At 39.6% G+C, this 25029-nt stretch overlaps 1 protein-coding gene across 2 annotated transcripts in view; it reads right to left on the bottom strand.

Annotated features, from left to right (window-relative positions):
- selenbp1 (selenium binding protein 1) overlaps positions 1–25029 on the bottom strand; it is a 68916-nt gene that overhangs the window by 21935 nt on the left and 21952 nt on the right. For both annotated transcript variants that reach the window (XM_039750286.1, XM_039750293.1), the window contains exons 2-8: positions 21249–21302; positions 17629–17741; positions 13315–13500; positions 10882–11002; positions 3512–3694; positions 3223–3404; positions 1728–1806 (exon numbers count right to left, since the gene is read on the bottom strand). In XM_039750286.1, the coding sequence (XP_039606220.1) occupies positions 1728–1806; positions 3223–3404; positions 3512–3694; positions 10882–11002; positions 13315–13500; positions 17629–17741; positions 21249–21302 (918 nt within the window). The remainder of the gene's footprint in view (positions 1–1727; positions 1807–3222; positions 3405–3511; positions 3695–10881; positions 11003–13314; positions 13501–17628; positions 17742–21248; positions 21303–25029) is intronic.

Below are 25029 nucleotides of genomic sequence, written 5' to 3'. Positions count from 1 at the left end.
GCCTTGCAGTTCTATGGGGTGTGAAGATACCATATTAGAAGTTACAGTCCAGGTCGGGTTGAAGCCAATTTGTGAAGCAGGTCAGTCACATGCAAAACACACTGTGGATACACATGGAGGACATCATAAGATTTGGAGTGCCAATAAGGGCTAATGTTTCATATACAACTAGACATCCATTTACATTTGTCATCGTTTCCTTCATAGTTAATGGCAACACAAAACAATGATGACTTTTTCCAAGATGTGCCATGTTTTTGTTCTAACTGATGTGTGTTTATTTTTGAAATTCGTCTGGCCTGCTGTTAATGTGGCCCATTTTATGAGGAATTGTTCCCACTGAAATTGCAATACAAGTTCGGGTTCAATGCCCATTTATGCCTGCCTACCAATTGGCCGCATTGGTTGCATTTTAAATCAATGCTAAAGACTGATTTTAGCATGGAACCCACTTGGTATAGCTGCTGCTGAGTTTACTTCATTTGTTCTCAAATCTTAATTGTTGTTTTTGCCATAAACAAGTCTTTTCCATTGGTTTTCCTCTTCTTGGCATCAATGGTGACAACTGGTATGCACCATCTCTATTTTCAGACATCTTGAATCCGAATGAAACTGTCATTTAAATAAGGAATCCATTTTAGAATGTGGGTGTGCAAAAACCACACAGAATATGTGTGTGACAATTCTCTGTTTATGATGCAACCTTGTGTTTAACTTTGATGTGGCATCTCGTTTTTCATATTCGATTTGTAATTCCTGTATAGTGCACTGGGCTTGTAAGTGATAGTGTAATTAATGAGAATAAACTGAAAATGTCATCTTTACTTTGGTCTCTTATTTTCCTTGTCTGTCTAGCTACTACAATACAAGGAGTACATTTTCATCTCTAAGACTCCATCATTCTGGCCTCGGTGTTTTCTTAGCCCTTCATGGCTAGATTTAAGTTTTGTTCAAGAAATTCTGAATTGGTTTGACTTTGCTCATAGCAATTGCTTCTCTTAATAAGTAAAACAGATGTTTAGAGTATATAATTTAATTGCTTTTAGATCATAACAAATTTACTGTTGTCATGCACTTGCACATAGAGGACAGCTGAAGGGCTGTAGTGACTGTAGTAATACCACCATTCCAGTGGTTGGCGCTGTATCCTAAAGCCATTTTTCCTTCCTCCCTCTGCAGACCAGATGATTGATGACTATAACAGCTCAGGTGTAACTTCCGGTGTCTGCCCATGTGGACTCGCCTTTTCCTGTTGGAAGGACCAAAAATCGAAAGCTCTGCCATCTTTGGATCTTTGGCAGTTCTGTTTGCAGATGCCAGTTCACATTTCTTTGTTTTTTGCAAACCAATTATACAGGGATACCAGGCTGGTATCCCAACTCTGTATTGCAGTTGTCGGATTCTTACACGGTATTGAAATTAGACACACCTTTTTTCCCCACCACGGTAGAACCCCATTTCTAGTTAATTCATAGCATGTTTTGTGTGTTTGAAAATTTTGTATCTTCTGGCACTCTAACCCATGAATTCATTCATCTTTCATTTGTTTAATGTATCTCATACAATGATTATGTGTTTACAAAATATTCAAATTATTGAAAATAGCAGCAGTTACTTTTTAATTAAATTTATCTTTAACTTTTTACATGAACAGAAATTTAGAGCATCAAAAAAAAAAAAAGTAATCTGGGCAGTCCTTTAATTACAAACTAAAGGCTTAAATTTACCTGGCATCTCAGGGAGGCACCAGCCCTTCACCTTCTTGCTGGGCACACTGATAACCTTCTCTACAGCCCATTCTCCATTCTGGAAACAAAAAAAAAGGGCAGAATGGAAGCACATTCAGTGGTTTAGCTTGCAAAAAGTATTTCAAAAAAGTGTACCGAAGGAGATATTCATCAATTTAACCACAAACATGTTCTACCTCTTAGTGACTCAGTACTTGAACAGGCTGTAATTATTTTTGCCTTTCACATCTGATGATTATACAAAAAAATAAAGAAAAGAGTTATGGGTTTAATGAGCTGCCGCCCCCCTGCCATAACACACATTGGAACATCAGAGTACAGCTGCTAGGAGTTAAATGCAGTTGAGATTCCATACAAGAAATGCTATATATACTGTATATGAGATGAATGAATGCTTACACCCGGATTGAACAATATGAAGTAGAATTCAGATGCAAGATGGCACAATGATATTTATCTGTAATGAAACCAGTCTTCTGTAATGGACTAGTGCCTGTCCAGGGCTGATTCCTGCTTTGCTCCAATTGCTGCTAGGACAGTCTTTCCCCTGCCTTAACCCCTACTCTCTCATCCCTCATCCTACCTGTTCACATTGAACTGAACTGCTATCCTAGAGTACTTTATAGACTACAGTTCAGCTTTGAACAAGCTCTTAGTCCTAGGACTTTGTGCTACCCTCCCGTGGTGATCTTCAACACAGCCAAAACCCCAAATGTAGAGTGCTGAACCTCCTTTGTACACCATGTTCAACCTATGATTGTGAGTTGTATCCCCATTACTAAATTTGGTGAGGACATCACCATAATGGGCCTCCTCTCTAACTGCAGTAGGAAGGCTTACAGAGAAGAGATTTGTCTTCTGACAAAGTGATGCCTGAATAACCACTTCTCACTGGCAATTTGAGGAGGGCACAACACATTTCGGTGATCGTCAAGTAAGCCCACCGACTTCTCTACTTCCTCAGATATCTCTCATAATTACAACAACTAATATACTGTAGGTGTGCAATGGAGTCCACCCTCACTGTCTGCTTGTCATCCTTTTTCAGCATCTATTCAGCTTAGAACCTTAAGTACTACAGAGTGTAGTGAAGTCAGGCCAGGATATTGCAGCTTCATTTGATTCAGGGTATACAAAGTACAGCAAATACTGTTTTAGAATGTCAAACGGCCTTTTAAAACCTCCGCCATTCGGCACTGTAACATTTTCTGGTCTATACTTGCACCGTAAGATTCGGGGCCAGTTTTTATCCTTGGGTCATAATGTTAATCAACAGCTTCTTACATTGACAAGTACATGAGCAAACCTGAAGTGTTTCATATAAACACTTCATCTTCTAATGCCATATTTCATTTATGGAGTTGTAGGTATCTAATGCTACTTTTAGCAGCTTATAAGAGACATGCAAGAAAGATGAGAAACTATACTATGCACACGGCAGTAAACCTGAACCTAGGCCATTACAATAGCACACCTTAGTTTTGAAGAAGCGGAAGACATTACTTCTCAAAGCGCAACCAACAAAACCTTCAGTGGCATCTGGATTGTGAAGAAACCGGACTTCCAATGGAATGGCTCCTTCTTCTCCCAGATCAAGTGTCTGGATGCGAGAATGTGTTGTCCAGTCCCACACGTGCAGGCATTTTCCATAATCACCTATAGTCAGAGGTCATAATGTTGCATTAATTTCTTTTTAATCATTTAAATTATAGTCACTAAAAGGACAGTGAATGTAAGGTGAATAAAAAGAAAATGCTTCCCACCTGCCTTTACATCATTTGGACTGAATCCGTAAGCCAACACTTTAGGGGTGCCCCATTCTGTACTTATCATCACATTGTGGCGTGGCTGGTACCAGAAATCATAGCCAAAAGGGGCCTCGTTGCCAGGCTGCTGCCAACAGCCCTTCACTTCAAATGTCTCTCCATCCAGCAAAATGAAACCTCCTAGAAATGGAATGAGAGCTTTCATGTTGACTAAGATTCAACTGTGATGATGAGACAATCAAATCAGCCCAGCTTAAATTTTGATTTTAATTTCACTTAAGGTTTCCTAAATAGTCAAGTCAACATGTGAAGATCCCCAAGGTGATACTTTCAGCTGCACTACTTGGTAACTTGTTCAATAATTCTTCAGATCTTCATATAGTAATACCTGTACAAAATCAACTTTTAACCAGCTATATCTTTTTGATGATGTAATCTTAAAACAAACACGTAGCAGTTACTCTACAGACTCATTTCACAGATTTAAACCCTTAATGTTTATTCATTTAATACAAGCAAAGCCATTCTTTCAGTAGTTACACAAAGCTCATACCCTACTGTGCTACACCTAATGCAGGTGATTGTTGTTCTCTAGACTCTGTCTAGCACTACACATAACCTGTACAAAACACACTATGCTGCATCACCTCCAGTCCTATTAGGCTTTTTGGTTTTGTTTGTAGACTCTTTATTCCCAGTTGGCGACAGTTCTATTAAGACACTCGCTCCTTTCCTCATAAAGTGTAGCATCTAGAACCTTCATAGTTTAGACCAGGGGTTCTCAATGGCGGTCCTGGGGGCCCACTGTGGCTGCAGGTTTTTGTTCCAACTAGCTTCAATTTTTTTATGGATTCCTGGGTTAATTAAGTGAACTGTTATTTGCTAGATTCTGTGTTGTGGGGAAAAAATGTAGAAATTAGAAGACGAAGTTTGGTAAAAAAAAAAAATAAATAAAATGTACCAAATAGTTATATGGGAATAATGTATTTTATTTTTTTTTTTAACAATATTTTCATTCTATTTTTGCCGGGAGTTCTAATTGTTTAATTAATTCATTATTTTCTAATTAGTGGGTCTAATGCTGAAGTAGTTGCAGTCTTTCATGATTCAGTGTTTACCTGGCTGTCTGCTCTGCTGGTTGTCATTATTAAGATACAATGAAGGGGGAAAAAAGGGAATTAAGCATTTAAATCTCTAGCAAAAATGAAAAAATATTCCTAAATGTCTTATAAATGTAAAACATGCTGCGGTGCTTTCTTAATGTATAATAAAAGTAGAGAAAAAAATACCAGCTAATTGAGATCAGTATTAGCAGGTATTGTCACTGATTAGGAATCTGGTTGAAACAAAAACCTGAAAGCACAGTAGGCCCCCAGGACCGACATTGAGAACCCCTGGTTTAGATTTTTAACTTCCTATGTGCAAAATTATACATTTACATACTATTTCATTTGTAGCAGACATTTTCATATCCAGATTTTCTTTGGGTTAACTTGTAATGAAATAACCCCATTTGCAATTTAATTTTCACTCTGAGCTGTAATGAAACTGCAAAAATGAAAAGTAAAATGCATTTTCATTTCAAGTTCTCAACATGGAAATAGTGCGTTAATGGGCGGGGCTTTGAACCTCGATCTCCCAGAAGTCATTTCGACGCGTTTGTGCACTGCTGCAAGGAGTTGGAAGAGGCCGCTGGGTGCAGCAACTTTGAAGGGAAGACTATGCAACAGCAGAGCAGAAGTTACATCAAGTAGGGATGAGTCACCAAAAGACTGAGCTGGCATTATAATATCAATAGCAAGAGCGTCAATAAAAACGGCAGCTCTGCACAGTCACATGGGCTTTTCAAACTAGTCCAGCAAAAGGCAAGCAGTCCTTTTAAGGATACCAAGCCACCTCAAAAAGTCACGTAAAGAGCAGGAAATCCAGCCATTGCAGTATTCTGTGCCGGCACTATACTAAATACTACAAAAATACAAAAAAATCATGTTAATTAAACACAGTCGAAGTATCGATCGAAATGGCTCTACAGCTACAAAGGACAAAACATTGTGGAAAATCTCCAAGCCCCACCCATTGGCCCTCGCTATTTGCATGTCGAGAACTTGAAAACGACAATTCAATGAGCAGCTGGTGACACCTGTGTTTATTTGCATTTTACTTTCACTTTTGCAGTTTCAATGAGGTTCAGGCAGAAAATGAAATGGCAAATGGGGTTGTTTTTCCCCCCAATTTTTACACCATTCTTGCACACAGACTTTGGAAATTAAATTGCAGAAAAGAGACTGTAGTTTCATTTGATAATTTTAGTTTGCATTTCCATTTTTTGCAGAAAATACCTCCCGTATAAATTTAGCTATTTTTTTCAAGAGTTATTGAAGGATCTGAAACTCCATTTATCAAAATATATTGTAATATCAATGGTGTAGTTCACTTTATTTTAAAAAAATATATAATTTAAGAAAAGGTAAATAAACTGCAACAATAAATTGTTTGACTGAAGAAGTGACCATACAGATTATCCTTTCAAAACCATGACTTTCTTGTATTGCAGCCCAAGAATGTAATTTCTCTCTGCTTTACTTAAAGGAACAGAGATATACCTCAGGAGACCATTCCCAGTTTTGAAAAATAATTTGCTTAACTGACAATATCAGAAAAGGTACAATATAAATAAAATATATTATTATTATTAACAACAATGTGCTTGTGGCGCACATGTGCAACCAGGGGATCCTCTTCTGGGCTTGGGTGAGCCAAGCAGCACTTCTTCAGGGTTGCTAACAGCATCTTCTTTTCCCGCAGCCCAGTGAAGATGCTCAGTGAGGGCGCTCAGCTCAGAACATGATGTCCTGAATAAGCACTGCACCTTCTGGTTGGGTTGCTATAAATGGCAGGGGCATTCTCAAATTTAAGATTGAAAGGAGTTCCCGAGTGAGACTAAGGAAGTGCAGAGAACTCTGTATTGGCTGACTTATTTATCAGCGCCTTTTGTGTTATGCCTTTGGGCAACCTGTTGTTTTCTGTTGGCATAATTAAACAGGTATAACGGGTTGGTTCCCCTAACGATTCTGGCAATTTCAAACTGGTTATACTTGCCTTACACTTTTCTCTTTTAGTAATATTCATGTGAGACAAGTGCTTGAAAGGAAACAAAATGTTTACTGTTTTATATTATTTGGTCATTTTTATTTGTGGGGCGGCACGATGGCGCAGTGGGTAGCGCTGCTGCTTCGCATTTAGGAGTTTGCATGTTCTCCCCGTGTCTGCGTGGGTTTCCTCCGGGCTCTCCGGTTTCCTCCCACAGTCCAAAGACATGCAGGTTAGGTGGATTGGCAATTCTAAATTGACCCTACTGTGTGCTTGGTGTGTGGGTGTGTTAGTGGTGTGTCCTGCGGTGGGTTGGCACCCTGCCCGGGATTGGTTCCTGCCTTGTGCCCTGTGTTGGCTGGGATTGGCTCCAGCAGACCCCCGTGACCCTGTAGTTAGGATTCAGCGGGTTGGAAAATGGATGGATGGATTTTTATTTGTCTATTCATGGCTGCACTGTCATTATGATATTAGTCCTTTTCCTAGGTCCCAGTATGGTACCAATTTTCTTTTTTAGGTTCTCAGATTAAAAAGAGTTTCAGAGCCCCTGCTTTTGATATTTGGTTCTGATGGTTATGTTTGGTTTTGTGAATCTAAACCAAGTTTTTACACTATGCTTCTGCCTAACTGATGTGCTTCAACCATCGCTTGGTCATTTTTGTTAAGAGTCTAAACTTTCAAGCACCTGTCTTTTCCCAGGTGATCGGAAGTAGCAGCAGCTGCATGGGCAGATTTTGAAGGAGTAGAAGGAGGGCTAAATTCAGAAGATCAGCATATAAACTGGAGTGACTTATTAGTATGGATGGGTGGTCACGGGTCACGAGTCAGCACGTATGAGAAAGTACACTTTAATCTAAAGCAGATGTACACTTTTACATAGCATAAAAATGTTTCTTCTTTAAATCACACACTCATACACACAAATCCATTTACTGCCAGATGTTTACCAGTTAAATGTTTGTAATCTCAGAATAAGCCATTGTGGCTTTGAGGAATAAACTAAAGACAGGGTGACAGCCAACATGAAAAAAGACAAACCTAAAGGAGATCCATCATCTTATCACACAGAAGTAGCATCTCCTAATAGTGAAAATGAGCTGGAAAATGCTTTGGCTATGTGCTAGAGGTACACCATTAAAACAGACATTTAATAAAGTGGGAAACACTGTGGATTTGTCCTACACTCCTCCAAAGACAGAAAAAGCTAATATGGTATTTACCCTTGCCATTAACAATGTGAAATGTATTTAATGCGAATGGCTGCAAAATTACAGCATAACTGAGCACTAGTATTTCTTTTTTTTTTTTTTTTTTTTTTTATTTAGTTCACACATGCAGCCATCCAACTTAAACAGGACTGGTCAAACTCTCTCATTACTTGACATGTTCTCAGTTTGCAAACGTAACCTTGTTCACTAGGTGGCATAAATATTTATCCGCTTGTCTTGCTACTTCCATGCCTGTAGTGATCTTCACTTGCACAAGTAAGGATTGCTTTTATAGATGCCAGCAGCCAAACAGTAACATTTTTATTACCAAAGTAAACATTTTCAGAGTTTAATTACTGTGATAAAAAAAATTAACAACATGAAAACAAATTCTTATTTCTGAATCAGAATGCCTTGCATTTTGAGGATGTTATTGTATAGAAAATATGATACACTTGCGCAGGTAATCCAGGGGCAAACTCAGTCCTGGAAGGCTGCAGGTTTTTGTTCCAACCCAGTTGCTTAATTTAAAAAAAAAAAAAAAAAGTCCTTGTCAATAATTTAGTTTCATGGCTTGTTAGTGCTTTGACTCTGCCATGTCAAGTCACTCTCATATCCTAGATTTTTTTTTCCTTTCTAAGGGTATTTGAAGTCTAAATATTATATTATATATACACACAGTATATAAAAAATACTTTAAAAACCACACATATTAAGTTAAAAAGTGTACTAAAAAGTAAAAATTAAGTCTCTCATACATCACTCATAAAATAAAAGCATGGAGGCTTTTCATCAATCAATAAAATCTTAGCAAAAGCTCCCACACTTATTTTACAAGTGATGTATGAGAGACTTATTTTTTACTTTTTAGTACACTTTTCAACTTAATATACAGTTATACAGTATATATATATATATATATATATATATATATATATATATATATATATATATATATATATATATATATATATATATATATATATATATATATATATTCAACTTTTAGTTTTAGGCTTGCTTTAGTATAATTTTGTAATCAATATTTTAACACTTCCTTTAATATTTCTGTTACTAGCACCTACTATTGGTGAAATCTTGAACTATTCTTCATATGAAAATTTCATTTCTTAATTAACATGGATTAATTGATCAATTAGTGAAACTGATTAAGTCTGCAAAATTTCAAGTAATTTGGACAATAGGAAGTGGGTTAAATATCGATTACAAGATTTGCACCAGACTACAAACAGGTGGAGTACTTCTCAGTCCATTTTTTTCTCTTCACTTTCCTTGCAAACATTTATTTAAACCAAACAGTGCACATTAATACACACAGGTGTAAACAGAAACAAGCTAAATGGAGAACTGCTGATTTCCTTGGTCACTTACATCTCATTGCTAATAAGGAGCAATTCAAAATCAAGAATACAGCTTTTAAAGACTAAAATAAGCCATAAGAGTTCAAAATCTTAACAAGCGAGAGAACTAAAATGAAGCAGAAGTGTTACTTGAGCAGTAAGTGCTTCTTAAGCAACTGGTTTGGAACAAAAACCTGCAGCCACTGCAGGAATGCTTTTATTCACCTCTGCCCTAATCTGAATTTCTAAAATCCAAAATGATTCAAAATCAAAAACTTTGAGCTCCAATCTGATGCTACAAGTTAACTTTTACAGTTAAAAAACAAAACGTATTTCATTGTTCTATTTCAGATATTCAAAATGACAGACTAACAAATCCATTTGAAACATGTTGCTTGTGCTGTAGGGTAGGGGATGGAGAATGCCTTTTTCGTATTTGCTTCCATATAAAGAAACCTAGAAGTCTGAGAAAATCATTCAATAGATTGTAGCTCATTAATTTTGTAAATTTGTTTTCACAAGCATACTGTGCCACAGGTATAAAGGTGTTCATTTTAGAACTACAGACACTATATTAAACTATGTTAAATCATTTGCAATCTGTAAGATTTTGGACAAAGTTACTGAAATCAACTTATAAAGCTCTTCAAAGGCAATTTAGCTAGCTATATCAGCATTCTTAATTTCACATAAACAAGAAAAAAACAAACCTACCAATGCATTTAAGTCATAAATTATTGGTTATCTAACAGCATCTGCACATTATTTCTTTATTGATATATAAATAATTTATGGAACTCTTAATTACAATTAACAGTTAAAGAACTACAAACAGCAAGAGATTGCACAGGTAAAGTACAAGAATCAAAGCTGTTAGGCAGACATACAGTATACATCACCAGGTTAGCTAGCCAATCATATATGTGTAATATCACAAGGTCTGGAGCCCCATATGAATTTCTGACATAAACAGCATACCAGAGAGACCAGAGGGCAAACTCAAAAAAATGGATATAACCAGAGTGACTGAAGTAAATATGGGGCATCTGATGTGTTGGAGATTCTTTTCCGAAAAGTCTATCAAGCCGAAGAAAAATGTTTCCAATAGAGGAATAGTGCGGTAGAAATAAAACATCTTTGGTTGGTAAGTGGTATATAAACAAAAGATGTATCAGCTTTCGTGAGTCTAGGAAATTAGAAACCAAACTAATATTTAAGTCTGGCTTATATCAATGTGTTGTTCACATCGAAGATAGCAATTCCCTATGAGGAGTGCTGAGGAGTGAAAGGCATTGTACGTATCACTCATAAAACAATGTGCAAATGGATAGGGTCTGTATGTGCGAGTCTTTCTATGTGTGTTAAGCTTAGGGCGAGAGGAGACAAATTAACAAACTTACCAAGTTCCATGCATCCCAAGATAACATACATATTAAAAAAAGAAGTAAATGTCTGTTGAAGGCAATTAGTACAAAGAGTTGACATATTGAAAAGAAGGTTGATCTGGAGCCCGGTAGGCACCATGTGTAAGAAAATTATTTTTTAAAAAATTAATGAAAAAGCACAGGCCACAACAACCTCCAGAGCTCAAAGAATAAATTGAAAAAAGACTGAAAGTGAGAGAGACAGACAGATGCCCTTATTAGCAGGACCCATGCCTCAATTCTGTTAGTTCAGCACCCCATCAAAATACTATAAATAATTTCACCTTTTCCATTTCCAGCAGGGTCTCCCATCGTGCTGATCATCACTTCTCCACTTGCAAGGCAATGTGAAGTATGCAAATTAGCAGAGTTACATTTCCAAAACACCTCAGTCGGCTCCACAATCTGTTATAGAGTTAAATACAAGAAAAGTACAATGTATTTAGCTATAAAGAGAAATAGGGATTCAAAGCCATTAACTATTTCCTAAAATGTATTTTTGGTCTACTGTAGCTAAGTTCTAACCACATATGAGGCATTTTTTTCTGTGGAGTGAGCCCACCAATATAATGGGGTTGTGTAGGAAAGAAAAGCAGTTCATTGTCATGAAGATGTGGCTATACCTGATGTTGTTCTTTATACTTACAGGAGATATCCCACTGATCTCATAAACACAAAAAAGATAAAAAAAAAAATTAGAAGTGTCTGCATTTTTTTAATACAATAAAACTATTTTTTTTTTTAACAAACAAATGATCTGGGGCCTCATGCATAATGCCGTGCGTAGAATTCACACTAAATTATGGCTTACAGACAAAAGTGGAAATGTGCGTACGCACAAAAAAAATCCAGATGCATACATCTGTGTGTACGCCAACTTCTACGTTCTTTTGCTGCATAAATTATGGTCAGCATAAAAAGTAACACACGTGCACGCGCCTGCCGTCACTCCCCAAACTCCTCCCAGAGTTATGCCTCTTTGAATATGCAAATCAGTATAAATAGTCCTTAAGCTCAGTGTTCTGTGAAAAGGCAATGGCAAAAGCATGGGGGAAAATAGAAGAATTTCAGTGAACAACAAGTGGAGGCAAGTAGGAACGTACTATTTGTTGGTTTAAGCAGTGGTACAAACAACAAAAGGAAGTTAATCGAGTGACAGTGTGGCAGAGAAACTGAAAAGTTCAAGTTCAAAGTCACACAGTGCCCAAAATAAAAAAAGGAAGTTGTCAGATATTAAAGTCGCTGTGAAAAGGCGAGTTGTAGCCCACCGTCTGAGTGTCATATGAAAGCTTATTAGAATACAGAGAAAAAAATATATAAAATTATATATATATATATATATATATATATGATAGGCACACAGTGGGAAACAAGCTCAAAACGTCAACTTTATTCTCGAAATTTCCACTTTAATCACGCAATTTATTTTGTCATTAAAGTAGATCATCATCATAAACGTCATCTTAACATCTTTAAAATCTTAAAAAATGTGTGTGGCTTTACGCCAAGTTTAGTTTTTATACATCATGATGTGAGCATGGAAATGGGCGTACACAATATTTTTGTGCATACGCACCGTTAATACATGAGGCCCCTGGACTTGTGCACTTTTTGTGATCAAATTATTAATGTAATATCATACTGAAGAGCATACAAAACAACTCAGACTAATTAAAACAATCCCAAAAAAAAAAACAAAAAAAAAAACCCACCAACCACTAGCTAGCTTAACCCCACACAAGAAATCAAAGGCTTTGTGTGAAATACAGCCCGAGCTTGCAAAGGAGGCATGAGTGCTCACAGCAGGCTATAAAGAGACAGACTGACAGACAGACAGAGAGAAGAGGAAACTGCAGTAATTAAAATGTGGCAGAACAGCACTTATCACTAATCATATGGCACTGAACCAGTTTCACCATGAAGACTCATTTTCCAATGTTTGAGTTGAATGCTTTGTTAATATTTACTGTGGAGAAAAAAAATAAGACAGAACTTCTAAACATTAAAAGAAAGCAGATTTCTATTGTGAAGCTGTCAAAGCCTTTGCTGTTGTTGATACTAAGCAGAATAGACTTTAATTAAAAAAACAGAATAAAGAGTCACCTAGGAGGAGAAAGATTTGCATCAAATAAGAGAGAGGACAGAAAACTGAAGACCTGAAGGCATACACTGGAGAGCACGTTCAGAACATGCTGTATGTACAAATGTCCAAGGACCGATTATGGATGCAAGTGACAACAGGAGTCTTCCCAGTCCAACAACATGAAGTTTGAGAGGAGCAGGATATAAACAATGCAAATATCTGAACTCAATAAACCCTTTAGGAATTATTTATGTTCTAATACAAAGGGAATACTTACAAATAGTCAGTTTCCTTAACTGCTAAGTGTTGGATAATGGACAGAAAATTTGAAAATGTGAACATGGATAGAACATTGCACAAAGATCTGAAATTAAGGAATGGGCCAGTGATTACAAGTTTTATACTTATGCTGCTGCTAGAATATAAATACATATATAGAAATTAACTGACTGAATTGGTGAATTCAGGGAATATGATAAAGTGTACACGAGGAGGCTATCTAGACAATGCTTCGAGGTTTCTACTTCCTATGAAAACTAAAAGGAGACATTAGGGCAGCATTAGTTTCCAGTACCAAAGTTACATTTATAGAAGCTCAAGCAGTTCTCAAATATAAAAAAGCTTGAATCATTACCTTGTAAAATCTGGGGGCACGAGGGTCAGTCCCCACATCCACTATATAGATGCGTGAGGAGATGAGGCTTGGCAGGATCAAGCGGTTACGTTTCTTGGAGGTATCACTAAAGCAGCTACTGCATGTATTCCATCCAGAGTGGTGCAGCTCATCCTTTAGGTTAGGCATTGGCAGACGATGGATCACCTAGAAATATGATGTGCCACATGATACATGGTCAGCAAGCTACAATTGCCCACTTACATTCAATAGCTGTTACCAGACACTCAAATCCAAAACAGTTGTGCCAATAAGCAATAGGAGAATGCTTTTACTTTTATTCCAAACACAGTTCTCCTATCAGGACTCTTGATACACAAGCAAGATGAAGTTTAAAAAAAAAAAAGGCTAAAAAGGGCTGAATCTTTCAAAAATTAAGTTTAAGTATTAAACTCCACACACTTCTGAGGCCTACACTTTAACCCTTTAAACTCAGCCTCAATTATGTCTGTTTTCTGCTACTGTCATTTAACTGAACACAATTTCTTCACACCTAACTCAAAATACATGATCTATACATCAAGATAAAGGCAGATGATTCAGATTCAGATATTTACATTACTGGTCAAAAGTTTTAGAATACCCCACAAAAACTGAGGAGTTTCAAAACTTTCAACCAGTAGTCCATATTTGGACAATGTGTTATGTTTTGTATATAAATTACAACACAGAAAGTTAAAAAATTCTGTTTTTACCAAGAATATACTTTGAATATTATACTTATTAGCATAAATGCTCAATACCATAAGAATGATGCAAAATATCAGTTTAAAAAAAAAAAAAAAGAGTTATGAAAAATCCACAGTGAACATGTCATTTTTTACTACTTCACAACATTAAAAATAAAGTTTTTTTCAATTTTTACTGTGTTCAAATAAATAGCTACATTATGAACAGGTATAACCAGTGTCAAAAAAACTTTGATACGGTGATTTGGAAGCCTAATTATGCTTAGCGTAAATACATTTTTCCTAGCTGTAGCAAAGACAATTCTTTCAGGCAGGGTCCTTAAGTGATTAGAGCAGGGTTTCTGCCCTATTTGTGGATAAGAATGTGTTGTATTGGGGTCTTTGAGAGCCTGGCCCATACATACCACATCCAAATAGATCATTTAATGTGCTAAATATGTACTAATCCATACATGGTATTAGGTAGTGGAAAGTGAGCATATAGGAGGTCTCCCGGGATGCCTTCTGAGCCAGAAGCCATGTTGGCACAGATGTGACGAGGAGGCTTTACTACTTAAGGCCCAGGATGGTTTTGCCCTCACTGCAGCAGACAAATAGCTACTTTAAATGTGGACTGCATAGTAGAATGTCAAACCATGTGTTCTGAAGCTAAAGAGCAAATGGGTTATGTATCAAGATAATATTGTCAAGTCAGGTGTTCAAGAATGTTGCTAAGTATTGATTTTAACATTTTAAATTACTTCAATGCTTATTTTTCATGGTATCAATACTACAGCCTATATTACAAAAGCACTTCTGGTTTGTGCTGGCTTTGGACAATTGAGCCTCATAGGCTATCAATCAACATGGCTAGAGTTGCAGTCCCATCTCCCCACTCACAGGTGTTAAAAAGGTGGCTACTTCAGCAGCATCAGAGCCTTCGCCTGGATGCCTAATTGATAAAGAAGGCAGCCATTGTGAAGTCTGGAAATACTTCAGCATGCCATGTCCACTTGCAAGAAATGATTTGAAATGAATGACGCACATAGCTCAAGTTGATCAGAGTCCCAAAACCTGTCAAAAATCTTGCCCAAATCTGTTTATGACTGTGAATACTTTTCTACAGCTTTGTCAAAAGCTCCAGATGAAGAAGCATTGTCACTTAGCACGGACTGTACGCAAGGAAAGTGTAGCACTTTTTTTCCTCTGTAAATGCAGAGAGAAAATGTTCATTTTAGCTTTGAATGTCTTTACAGCGCTTATTAAGTCAGTGACAGTCTTACCTCTGCCTTGCAGCTTACAGTTCAAATGGTTGTTTCCCAGTAATGTCCATTAAAAATGCAAGGTACCCACTCAATGGCTTTGAGATGCGAGGAGTCTTTCCCTTTGGATTGCAGGAACTCTGAATTCATCCAAAAGTGACAAAAAATGCTTCAAAACATGTCCCCTTGTAAGCCATCGGATTTCTGTGTGTAGTAACAGGTCACCATATTCAGCTGACAGCTCCTTCAATAGGACCTTGAATATCCCGTCTTATTTTGCTTTGGAGCAGATGCCATTCATGATCTGCACAATGGGAGTCATCACATGATCAAAGCTGGTCTCTTTTGCACATATCGCCTGCTGGTGAATGATGCAGATGGTAATGTAGAAAATTTTGGGAAGTCAGTGTCACCTTGGTATTGCGCAACAAAGCCTGCATGTCGAGAGCCCCATCTGTAGTCACTGACACCAGCTTTTTCAATGGTACCTTTTCCTCCATGAAGAATCTCTTCACCACGCTGTAGATGTCAAGTCCCCTCATTGTTGTCTTCAGGGGCAGTGGTGTCAGGAGTTCTTTTGTGGAGAAATAAACAACCGCCAATCAGATAAACCTCTTCAGCTGCGATGTACTGCTGCTGTCCACAGACTCATCACACTGGATGATAAACCACCGGCACTTAACCAGATCCCGGTCCAGCTGCTCTGTCAAGTTCCCGGACAGGACATAGCGGACACTCTAACCATCGTACTTGCCCCCAGTTGGACATCGCAGAGTGCGCAGATGACATCGGGACCATTCTTCTTGTTTTTGAACACAGTGTTTGCAATTATCATCATTGCTCCTGTGAAGACCTCTATCTGAAAAGGCTTTTTTGTTCTTTATCAAAAAATTCACAGCTCTAAGTGAAGCTTTGCTTGCTTTTTGGGATTATTTCATCAGCCTTACAAAAAAAGGACTGTTTGCCCAACGCTGCCGTTAACTCATGGGCTTTTTTCTGCCCGTAGTGCACTGCCAGGTTGGTAGTTAGCATGGAAGCTTTTCTGACATGTGCTGAAGTGTCTCTCTACATTGTGCCACTCTGCTGTTGCCACAGTCTCCGCGCAAATGAGACAAACACTTTTCCTTCGCCGTCGTAAAAAGGAACTCTTCCTCCTAATCATTGTGAAAATGGTTACGTTTTCTTTTCTGCCATGTTTTTCTTTTTTATTGGGGGTATAAACTGTGTCTAGCTTTCCATCGTAGCTGCACCCACTTGCTTGTCTCAGACAGGGAGGTTTGTCTTGTGCACGATATTGAACTCTGACCCTACACTGTCCCCCAATCTACATCAATGCAAGTGTTATTGAATCAAAAAGAACAGCAACACAATTAAACACAATTTTTAGGCAGAGCTCAATGGTGACTAGTGCGATTTTTACAACATGCCCTATTGGCGACTCACGTGATCCCTGCAGGCGACTAGGAGCCCACATGCACTGTGTTGGCCACCTCTGGTCTGCATACACCACTTTGTCTACTTAAGGTTTAAGTGCAGTGTAACATTTTATGGGCAGTGATGCACCAAAATGAAACTTCTTGGCCAGAGCTGAAGCTGAATATCAGAAAATACTGTGCCCAATACCCAACTAATTTTCTTTACACATTTCATGCTGTGCTACTACTGAAAGCCTACATTAAATCAATTTCACTTTTGATTTATGCTTTTCAATGAAATTGTAAAACTGATAATTCATAAATCTGACTTTTTAAATAGGTCATATTTAAAAAACAACACAAAAAGAACTTAAAATAAGATAAACAAAGCTTGTTGGGGTGCATGGCCCATTCTTTTCCTGGCAGGTTGTACTGATCCGCATGGATTATTAATCTTAATCTGTTTAAATAGCACTTATTTATGTGTCTTTAAATCAATTTGTCTCTCTTGGATTCCTTCACCATCTAGCTTTCATTGTCCACATGCATCTGCTTTCATAAAAGAAGCTTTGCAGTTTCGTGTACTGTGCTACCGTTACTCTTTCCTCGTTATAAAGAAACTAGTACAGTCTTCTAAAGATGAAGGTTGACACTCTATCATGCAATGCGACGTTTTGCTGGACTCATTACCTAAAGAACAGGAGGTGCTGTTTAAATGAGGCCTCAAAAAGCAGCACAAGACTGTAACAAACAGTGTCTCACATTGTGCTAAAAAAAATTCAGCATGTTTACTCATTTGGCCGAATACCAAATGTCCCATTCTTTGCCATTTTCGGCCAAACATTTTTTCTCCCTACTTAAAGTTTAACCAGGTTTCAACAGCCCATCTCATGCAAACTCTGTTGTGATGCAACATTATTTGTGTCATACCTGGCAGTATGTTGGAGATTCTGGATTTACGTCCACAGTAGCCAAATAATCTGGCTTCTCAATTCCAGTGTTACGGTAAATACAAGGCAGATAGACTATCTCTTCTCGGGGCCCTGGAAATGAACAAACAATAATACAAGAGTAGACATACTAATATGGATTTTTCAAAGAGTTTATTATAAAAAAAAAAAAAAAAAAGACATGAAATGAATGTGAAGGAAGGAAATCCCCAAAGCTGGGATTCATACAGGGTTTCAGTTTGAATATGGAAATGCCTTGTCTAGCATTAGATCATGGATAAATTACTAGAATGTATACACTGTTGATTAGACACGCCTATAAACGGACACTACCGAGTATGAAACACACACACACACACACACACACGTGATAGATATACTCATACATATATGCACACCAGATATACAGTATAAACATATAGAAGTTAAAGCTTATCCCAGCAATATCAAACAACACAGGAGCTTACTCTGGAGCATCAGTTCGTCTCAGGGAACACTCACAGAGACACACCGTCTCACTCAAGTTAGACTTGCGAATCATTTGAACTTGTGTGTGACAATTACAAGTGAAACCACCTCATTTCTTCTACAAAACAGCCTTTCAAAATGTAATCATTATTTACACAGTAAAACAGATTTCTGAACAATACATGTTAGATGGCTTTTTGCAGCTGTAAATATTGGCTCCCCCCCCCACTCTATTAAAGATAAGAGAGTTCACAGCAGATACATACATTTTTTACATTTTTAAAAGAATATGAATAAACTTAAAATAATAAGGGGAACATGAATTTGAACAAGAATAGAATTAGTCACAGATACAGTGTATCAAAATACACCATAATTATGTAGTATTTAATAGTTTAGGGTTATATAACTAAGGCCCTCCATTAAACCAAATGTTCTCAAAGGATTATTCTACAATTCTTTAAAGATCCCAGGTTACCTTTCAGGAAGAACCTTAACTTTTGTAATGAGATCCGGCCTCTTATTAGTAGGGAGAGAGCTACAGAGTGCTCTTTACCTACTCATTTTAATCAGGATTTTATCTCTTGCCAGCATTAAAATACACTAGAAAACCTGTCTGTCTATGTTTATGCAGTTGAAACCCAAAACGGCCAAGATGCACATGAGGAAGTACTTCAAAATATATTTCTTTTAAACTTCCACCAATAAGTTCTGAGCATACTAAAATAAAAGTAATAAAGGATAGACCTCAGCATTAACATTTGCAATGCAGCATCTATTGGAATATAATTTGTAAAGCATGTAGTAATAAAATGTATTGCATTTTTTCATTCCAACAGATGGTGCATCACAATTATTTGTAGTATTAAAATGTATTTCTACAATTGTTTGTGATGCGCCATCAGTTGGAACAAATGCAATGCATATATTTCTGTTATATGCTATTTGGTATGGGCTTTGTAAAAGCAGTGCTAATATATGTGATGTGTCATCTATTGGAATGATGAAAGCAATATTGCAAAAAGGTTTAACCATTTTATTACAACAAATGATGCACCATCTTTTGGAATGACAGAGACATAGCAACTAGGTGGGCACAGTCTCTAGATGGATATATGCTCTGTGTAGGAAATAATAAAGAAATGCACTATATTATATATAGTCTTATTCCAAAATGGATTAAATTCATTTTTTCCTCAGAATTCTACACACAACATCCCATAATGACAATGTGAAAAAAGTTTGAGGTTTTTGCAAATTTATTAAAAATAAAAAAAAACAAAAAAACTGAGAAATCACATGGACATAAGTATTCACAGCCTTCGCTCAATACTTTGTCAAAGCACCTTTGGCAGCAATTACAGCCTCAAGTCTTTTTGAATATGATGCCACAAGCTTGGCACACATATCCTTGGCCAGTTTCACCCATTCCTCTTTGCAGCACCACTCAAGCTCCATCAGGTTGGATGGAAAGCATCTGTGCACAGCCATTTTAAGATCTCTCCAGAGATGTTCAATCGGATTCAAGTCTGGGCTCTGGCTGGGCCACTCAAGGACATTCACAGAGTTGTCCTGAAGCCACTCCTTTGATATCTTGGCTGTGTGCTTAGGGTCGTTGTCCTGCTGAAAGATGAACCGTCACCCCAGTCTGAGGTCAAGAGCACTCTGGAGAAGGTTTTCATCCAGGATGTCTCTGTACATTGCTGCAGTCATCTTTCCCTTTATCCTGACTAGTCTCCCATTTCCTGCTGCTGAAAAACATCCCCACAGCATGATGCTGCCACCACCATGCTTCACTGTAGGGTTGGTATTGGCCTGGTGATGAGCGGTGCCTGGTTTTCTCCAAACGTGGCGCCTGGCATTCACACCAAAGAGTTCAATCTTTGTCTCATCAGACCAGAGAATTTTGTTTCTCATGGTCCGAGAGTCCTTCAGGTGCCTTTTGGCAAACTCCAGGTGGGCTGCCATGTGCCTTTTAAGTCTGGCCACTCTACCATACAGGCCTGATTGGTGGATTGCTGCAGAGATGGTTGTCCTTCTGGAAGGTTCTCCTCTCTCCACAGAGGACCTCTGGAGCTCTGACAGAGTGACCATTGGGTTCTTGGTCACCTCCCTGACTAAGGCCCTTCTCCCCCGATCGCTCACTTTAGATGGCCGGGCAACTCTAGAAAGAGTCCTGGTGGTTTTGAACTTCTTCCACTTACGGATGATGGAGGCCACTGTGCTCATTGGGACCTTCAAAGCAGCAGAGATTTTTCTGTAACCTTCCCCAGATTTGTGCCTCGAGACAATCCTGTCTTGGAGGTCTACAGACAATTCCTTTGACTTCATGCTTGGTTTGTGCTCGGACATGAACTGTCAACTGTGGGACCTTATATAGACAGGTGTGTGCCTTTCCAAATCATGTCCAATCAACTGAATTTACCACAGGTGGACTCCAATTAAGCTGCAGAGACATCTCAAGGATGATCAGGGGAAACAGGATGCACCTGAGCTCAATTTTCAGCTTCATGGCAAAGGCTGTGAAAACTTATGGACATGTGCTTTCTCAATTTTTTTTATTTTTAATAAATTTGCAAAAATCTCAAGTAAACTTTCTTCACGTTGTCATTATGGGGTGTTGCGTGTAGAATTCTGAGGAAAAAAATGAATTTAATCCATTTTGGAATAAGGCTGTAACATAACAAAATGTGGAAAAAGTGATGCGCTGTGAATACTTGTGTGTGTGTGTGGATCAATCCAACCCGCTATATCCTAACACAGGGTCTGCTGGAGCCAATCCCAGCCAGCACAGGGCGCAAGGCAGGAAGTAAACTCCGGGCAGGGCGCCAACCCACCTCAGGGCATACACACACACACACACGGTAACAATTTAGGATCACCAATTCACCTAACCTGCATGTCTTTGGACTGTGGGAGTAAACCAGAGCACCCTGAGGAAACCCACGCAGACACGGGGAGAACAGGCAAACTCCATGCAGGGAGGACCCGGGAAGCGAACCCAGATCACCTAACTGCGAGGCAGCAGTGCTACCCACTGCGCCACCGTGCCACCCCGCAACTTATTACTATTATAGCCACACACCCCATCTCCAACATAAGCCACTTTTAAAAAGATACAAGGTCACCCACCTTTCATGGCCTCCAGTGGAGTTCTGTAACCTGGACCACATTTTCCACACTGTGCTGCAAATTGTTAAAAAGAAAACAATTGTCAGCATTTGTAAGAATCTCCTTTTTGATAACATTCCAAGTATTTTTAGTAAAGCAATGAAAAAATATACTAAAGTAATCAACAAATGCAGCAACTGGTCTCCATGGTAGCGGAATGAAATAAGGAGTCATTAAAATAAATTCCATTGCAAAGCATTATATACTTTATTTAAACATGAAAGTCCAATTACTTCTTTTTGGTGAAAATAACAGCATGATTATATTGTATATCTGTGACCTACAGGAGGAAAAAACAAGCTAAACGTTAAAGTTAAAATCAAAGGTCCCTCCCCCCCGTTACACTAATGTGTGGATTGTCAGTTTAAGCACTGACAAAATCCATCCATCCATCCTCTTCCGCTTATCTGAGGTCGGGTCGAGGGGGCAGCAGCTTGAGCAGAGAGGCCCAGACTTCCCTCTCCCCGGCCACTTCTTCTAGCTCTTCTGGGAGAATCCCAAGGCGTTCCCAGGCCAGCTGGGAGACATAATCCCTCCAACGTGTCCTGGGTCTTCCTCGGGGCCTCCTCCCTGTTGGATGTGCCCAGAACACCTCACTAGGGAGGCGTCCAGGAGGCATCCTCATCAGATGCCTGAGCCGCCTCATCTAACTCCTCTCGATGCGGAGGAGCAGTGGCTCTACTCTGAGGCCAACCCGGATGACTGAGCTTCTCACCTTATCTTTAAGGGAAAGCCCAGACATCCTGCGGAGAAAGCTCATTTCAACCGCTTGTATTCCCGATCTCGTTCTTTCGGTCACTACCCATAGCTCATGACCATAGGTGAGGGTAGGAGCGTAGATCGACTGGTAAATTGAAAGCTTTGCTTTACGGCTCAGTTCCTTTTTCACCACGACAGACCGATGCAGAGCCCACATTACTGCGGATGCCGCACCGATCCGCCTGTCGATCTCACGCTCCATTCTTCCCTCACTCGTGAACAAGACCCCCGAGATACTTGAACTCCTCCACTTGGGGCAGGATCTCGCCTCCAACCCTGAGAGGGCACTCCACCCTTTTCCGGCTGAGGACCATGGTCTTGCATTTGGAGGTGCCGATTCCCATCCCAACCACTTCACACTAAGATGCGAACCGATTCAGAGAGAGCTGAAGATCACGGCCTGATGAAGCAAAACAGGACAACATCTGCAAAAAGCAGTGACCCAATCCTGAGTCCAACAAACCGGACCCCCTCAACACCACACCTAGAAATTCTGTCCATAAAAGTTATGAACAAAATCGGTGATAAAGGGCAGCCCTGGCGGAGTCCAACTCTCACTGGAAATGGGCTTGACTTACTGCCGGCAATGCGGACCAAGCTCTGACACCGGTTGTACAGGGACCGAACAGCTCTTATTAGGGGGTCCGGTTCCCCATACTCCCAGAGCACCCCCCCACAGGATTCCCAGAGGGACACGGTCGAACGCCTTTTCCAAGTCCACAAAACACATGTAGACTGGTTGGGGAAACTTCCATGCACCCTCCAGGATTCTGCTAAGGGTGTAGAGCTGGTCCACTGTTCCGTGACCAAACCACACTGTTTCTCCTGAATCTGAGGTTCGACTATCTGACGGACCCTCCTCTCCAGAACCCCCGAATAGACTTTTCCAGGGAGGCTGAGCAGTGTGATCCCTCTGTAGTTGGAACACACCCTCTGGTCCCCCTTTTTAAAGAGGGGGACAACCACCCCGGTCTGCCAATCCAGAGGCACTGTCCCTGATGTCCATGCGATGCTGCAGAGACGTGCCAACCAAGACAGTCCTACAACATCCAGAGCCTTGAGGAACTTCGGGCGTATCTCACCCACCCCCGGGGCCCTGCCACCAAGGAGTTTTTGACCACCTCGGTGACCTCAGCCCCAGAGATGGGGGAGCCCACCTCGGAGTCCCCAGGCTCTGCTACCTCATTGGAAGGCATGTTAGTGGGATTGAGGAGGTCTTTGAAGTACTCCCCCCACCGTCCAGAGTCGAGGTCAGCAGCGCACCATCCTCACCACATACAGTGTTAACACTGCACGGCTTCCCCCTCCTGAGACGCCAGACAGTGAACCAGAATCTCCTCGAAGCCGTCCGAAAGTCGTTCTCCATGGCCTCCCCAAACTCCTCCCATGCCTGAGTTTTTGCCTCAGCAACCACCAAAGCTGCATTCCACTTGGCCTGTCGGTACCTATCAGCTGCCTCCAGAGACCCACAGGACAAAAAGGTCCAGTAGGACTCCTTCAGCTTGACGGCATCCCTCACCACCGGTGTCCACCAACGGGTTCGGGGATTGCCGCCACGACAGGCGCCGACCACCTTACGGCCACAGCTCCGGTCAGCCGCCTCAAAAATAGAGGCATGGAACATGGCCCATTTGGACTCAATGTCCCCCACGGGACGAGGCTGAAGTTGTGCCGGAGGTGGGAGTTGAAACTACTTCTGACAGGGGACTCTGCACTCTGGTTTATTCACTACTGGTATTTCCACAGTAAATCAGGGGTTGGGTTGTCATTCACATCCTCTCCCCCTTAAAGCCCCAGAGGACAAGACTGACAGCACAAGGAACTTTGATGTCACTTGTGCTTCCACCAACTAACCTGTTTCTTCCACCGGGATCACATAAAAAGAAGTCACCACTGGAAGATGGGAGTCAATTGATTCACGTCTGAGAAAATATCACTCTGCAGCACTGGCTGCCATTTACTTATTGTTGTTTCTTGGCTAAACACGTGCCACTGTTATGGAATTCACCATCCAGTGCCCCAGCTCTTTATCATTGTCTTACAATGTTGAGACTACAGTTCTGTTTCTATTATGGTTCTTATTCAACACTACTTTTTTTTTTTTTATTTTATTATTGCCTCACCCAAGTACCCAGTACAAACTCTGCTTGTATATAATGTTGTAGAAGGGCATTTCATTTTTCCCCCCCAAGGTTTATATGAAAGCATGGTTCATCAAAATGGATTGACAACTGTTTTCAAAAAAGCACACAAGTAATTTAAAACATTAAAATATTAAATTAAGGTACAGATGTACTTGAAAGTTTGTGAACACTTTAGAATGCTCTATATTTCTACATAAATATGACCCAAAACATCATCAGATTTTCACTCAAGTCCTAAAAGTAGATAAAGAGAAACCAGTTAAACAAATGGGACAATATTATACTTGGTCATTTATTTGAGGAAAATGATCGAATATTACATATTTGTGAGTGGCAAAAGTATGTGAACCTCTGGGATTAGCAGTTAGTTTGAAGGTGAAATTAGAGTCAGGTGTTTTCAATCAATGGGATGCCAATCAGGTGTGAGTGGGCACCCTGTGTTATTTAAAGAACAGGGATCTATCAAAGTCTGCTCTTCACAACACGTTTGTGGAAGTGTATCATGGCACGAACAAAGGAGATTTCTGAGGACCTCAGAAAAAGAGTTGTGGATGCTCATCAGGCTGGAAAAGGTTACAAACCCATCTCTAAAGAGTTTGGACTCCACCAATCCACAGTCAGACAGATTGTGTACAAATGGAGGAAACTCAAGACCATTGTTACCCTCCCCAGGAGTGGTCGACCAATATCACTCCAAGAGCAAGGCGTGTAATAGTCGGCGAGGTTACAAAGGACCCCAGGGTAAGTTCTAAGCAACTGAAGGCCTCTCTCACATTGGCTAATGTTCATGTTCATGAGTCTACCATGAGGAGAACACTGAACAACAATAGTGTGCATGG

Source organism: Polypterus senegalus, chromosome 1 (genome assembly GCF_016835505.1).
Source record: "Polypterus senegalus isolate Bchr_013 chromosome 1, ASM1683550v1, whole genome shotgun sequence".
Classification (NCBI taxonomy): Eukaryota; Metazoa; Chordata; class Cladistia; order Polypteriformes; family Polypteridae; genus Polypterus; species Polypterus senegalus.
The sequence above is the reverse complement of the archived record's forward strand: the minus strand, read 5'-3'. Positions and strand labels throughout refer to the sequence as shown.